General features: G+C 31.4%; 1 protein-coding gene across 1 annotated transcript; it reads right to left on the bottom strand.

The window, feature by feature from the left end:
• Nucleotides 1-298: 298 nt before the first annotated feature.
• LOC130735193 (F-box protein PP2-B11-like) lies at nt 299-1,880 on the bottom strand. The gene is made up of 3 exons (XM_057587277.1): nt 1,629-1,880; nt 1,394-1,512; nt 299-719 (listed from the first exon to the last, which is right to left on the bottom strand). Exons 1-3 carry the CDS (start codon nt 1,878-1,880, stop codon nt 299-301), a joined length of 792 nt encoding a protein of 263 aa, XP_057443260.1.
• Nucleotides 1,881-4,338: the final 2,458 nt, after the last annotated feature.

Raw genomic sequence — 4,338 nt, 5'->3', positions numbered from 1 at the left:
TATTCAACTTATATTTATATTTAATTTTAAATATTTGAATAATACTTTTATACGGATTAAAAATCTAGTTCAATCAAAAGTTCATTCACCCGAGGCTAATATCCAAAACACATAATTATTTCAGGATACATAAACATAATCATGTTATAAGAATTATGATACGAATTATAGCATGGTAGAAGAACACTTAACATGCACATGGCATGTTCAAAGCATGAAGCTTCAAATCTGGAAGCACTATAATCCATCCAAGACCAAGGCCCATGCATGCATAGTTCAATGAAATAAATTTGGTTGCTTAATTGTCTTCCTTAGGTCGAACTTTTATTCCTTCAATAATGAGACTGCTCTTAATAAAACCATTAATTTCCATAACACGCATCTCGATGACTTCATCTTCTAGGCCTGAATTGGAGAACTCCCCGATCTCAATCTCCAACCACTCATCTCTTCTCACACTTGGACCTGGTAATCTCTCTACTTGGTCGTGCGCCTCATCTTCCAATGATTCAAGACACAAATTGACCCTTTTGTTGATGCTATGACCACCTACGATGCCGACTGATAACACCACAGGATAATCATAAAATTTAAAGCCACGGACCATCTTGAACACAAGAAAAGCTCCATACTGAGTATTTGGGGTCAAGGAATTTTTTTTTATCCTTCCAATAATTAAAAGCCACCACGTAAGAAGAAGCTCAGCAACTTCAGGAAACCTGTCCAAAATTTTGCACAAGTTGAAAAGATAAGGATACAGGAAAAAAAATGTCAAGAGTGATTCATTGCCTCACTGAAGGAGTATTTTTAGGATAATGCTAATTAACAATAGCTCAGTAAAAGAATAATAACTCTGGTGCTATTCTTTTGATGATATTCTATCTCATCAGATTACTAATGTATTTAAAATTAAATATTTCACATCTATGTAATTATATTAGAACTAGATATTACAATACGGGAAGAAGAAAAAGAAGAAGTCATTTCTATAAACATCAACAAATCAAATTGAATATGCGAATTTCAATGATGCGGAAATTGCCACGGGACAAATGAATTTAAGAGAGTGTGTTAAGGTCTAACATTATCTAGAGGTATTGCTAAATAAATTCTTAGAAAGGGTCAAAACTAGCTTATTTAGGCATAGTAATTAGCAATAACCTGAATTTTGTTTCTAAGAGTACTACGGCATAAAGTGGCAATGGTAATTGCAGCAACATCATCAACTATTACCCAACATTAATATACTCCAAAGTTTACAAGAGGGTGTTGAATCAAAGAAAGAAACGACAAGCTGAACAAACAAAAGAAAACCCTAATTGTAAAGTTTTCACTATGGGAGCCCAATTTATTACATTAAGTTAAAACAATTACAATGTATCCAAAATCTGACCTTGACTCTGGGAGCTTTTTCCAGCACCAGTGACGCTCATCGTTAGCCAAACTAATGGAAAGATCTCTGGCTCCAAGCATGTAACGCTTCTTCCCATTCTTTCTGTCCAATTGAAAGCTCTACATGCATTTCATATATTAATCAGAGAACACCCAAATGTCAATTGATACTTCGATTGGAAACCCTAATCTAAGAAATTCAACAATCAGATGAGATGGACGATGAAAGTATGTACCTTTTTACCCTCGTCGATGATGACAGGGTCATCAGAGAGAGCGAGGTAGAGAGCTTTCTTTGAAGGAGCGTTGGCAAGGGAAGGAAATTCGGAAACAATGGAATGAGAATCCGAAGGGAGAAAACGATCCCAAACAGTGTCGGAATCAGCAGCAGAACAAAATGTCTTGGAAACCAAGGAGAGCCTACAAGCATCCTTTGGAGTGGTACGAGACAGAATAGATGCAATGCATGCTTCTGGCAGCAACTCCATTGTTTAATTGTGTAAAACTAATTAACAATATAAGTATATATATATAAATATATATTAATAAAATATTCAAGAATATATATACATATATTAATGAAATTAAATTTAGATAATATTAATAAAAATTATTCTCAACATAAATGAATGTTTGACTATCATTATTATTCTTCCTATGGTCTTTGGTAACTTTAAGAGACTTTAACCATCAAGTCAACATTGTGTAGGAGAATAATTATGAGGGTAAAATAAATGTGTAACTTATATACCATAATTCATTCACATATATATGGTAGCTTGTTATACATTTTGAGTTAATTAATAAAAAGAAATAAATCAAATAATATATTTATAAGTAATTTAAATATTAATATATTTAATCATTTTCATTCTCTTTAATATGATTGACTTTTTTATGTGGGTCATTTCGTTGGGTCAATCATATAATTATTTCCTATAAAAAATATTAATTAATTATTATTTTATTTAAAAAGTTCAAATATATCTAATGACACTTTATATATATTAACAATGTAAGAAACTTACACATATATTAATATATTTAATCATTTTCATTCTCTTTAATATGATTGACTTTTTTATGTGGGTCATTTCATTGGGTCAATCATATAATTATTTCCTATAAACAATATTAATTAATTATTATTTTATTTAAAAAGTTCAAATATATCTAATGACACTTTATATATATATTAACAGTGTAAGAAACTTACACATATATTAAATCATACCACTCCATTTTTCATTTTAAAAATTGTTAAATCCATATTTGGCAAATTTCTTAATTCTAATTCGATGATTGAGCAAAATATTTTTATGTTGTGAGTTCATAGTAATTAAACTCTTATTTTTACAATACAGTTTATATATTAGTTATTAAAAAAATAATTATATAGAATTAAAATATGAAATATTGAAAATACTTTCCATATATTTGTAAAACTCATATGAAAAATATTAATGAAATTATTAACTAATTATAATTTTTCAAAACTTGGTTTTAAATTTTCAATAATTATTTGAGTATAATAATTTGAAACAATTAAATGAGAAAAATATTATCAAAATTTAATTGTATAACACAAGCAATTTAAAATTTTAAACTTAACAAGTATTAAAATTTAAGTTCTTTTTGGCGTTGTGTGCTCGCCTCTATTTCTTCAGTTTCGTGGATCTGGTGGTTGTGGGTTGTTGTTTGGGTATTAGGTTTTTGGTCACATCACTTTTGACGCTGGGGTGTTGTGTCTTCGCGGAGGCAGAGCTTGCGGATTGAGGTTGAGGGTGATGACTTTTGGTGGCGGATTTGATCCACGGATTTAGATTGTTGGTGTTGGCTATTGGCGGGTTCTTTGCAGGACGTGAAGATGGTGTCTCTTGGAGTGGAGATTTGGGTTGGCTTCTTTCTCTGTTGAGTGGGTTAAGACATGAGTTTAATGCTAAGGTTCCCTTCCAGCCTCAGTGCTCTTCTTGACCAATGTTGTTGTGAAGGTTGTCTGGTAGCTATTTTTGGGTAGCTTGCTGTTGCCTGATGTCCTGTGTTCCTTTTTTTCCCTTCTTTTGTTGGATTTGTGTGTTAGCTCTTTTATCAATTGGAGGTTTTTTTAGGGTGTTACTAGGCTTTTTAAAACGATCTTATGTCTGTGGGGGCCTTTATAGATTTTTTGGAAAGCTTTAGAGGTTCGTTGGGAGGCTTTTAAGGGTTCTTTGGGAGGTTTATTAATAGTTCTTTGGTGTTTTGGAGCTGAGTTTTCTGTTGGATGGTTTGCCAACTAGGTTACTATACCCATGTTGTTGAGAGGGATTGTTTCTCAACATTTCTTATATATATAAATCTATCTATTTATCTTTCAAAAAAATAAAATTCTTTCATGAAAAGTTTATAAACATGATGTTAAATAAATTATTTTAAAAATAAATTTACTTAAACAACATAATATTAATGATGCAATATTAATGTATCATCTTCTCTATTTAATGATACTTTCCTCTTGGTTGCGTGCTGCTTGTGATTGAGTGTCTTATGGAGTTGGCGAGGTGGGCAAAACAGAGGTTTGGAGATGTTCCACTGAAGATTGAGGATGCTAAGAAGGACTAGGGATGAAAATATGGGGGGCTAGCCTAGGAATTACTTAAATAGGTCTGACCTACTTAAAAAATTTAATGCCTAAGACTAAACTGTTACCATTCATGAAAACTTTAAGCCTGAGTCTTTGGCCTAGTTACCTATTTAAAAGTCTACTTTGTAATAAGACATTAGAGTAGAATCACAAATTTAATTTAAAGCATATCAACAAACTTATAGTAGTAGAGTTAAAATATATTAAAATTATGATGTTGTCTAAGTCCAAGTTGTTGTTCCTTTGATCAAGATTTTCTACATTTTAGTTAAGGTGTATTTGTCTATGACAAGATGCGGGACCAAATGTTACAACATTGTTGATGC

This window comes from Lotus japonicus, chromosome 2, assembly GCF_012489685.1.
Source record: "Lotus japonicus ecotype B-129 chromosome 2, LjGifu_v1.2".
In the NCBI taxonomy this organism is placed as follows: Eukaryota; Viridiplantae; Streptophyta; class Magnoliopsida; order Fabales; family Fabaceae; genus Lotus; species Lotus japonicus.
The sequence above is the reverse complement of the archived record's forward strand: the minus strand, read 5'-3'. Positions and strand labels throughout refer to the sequence as shown.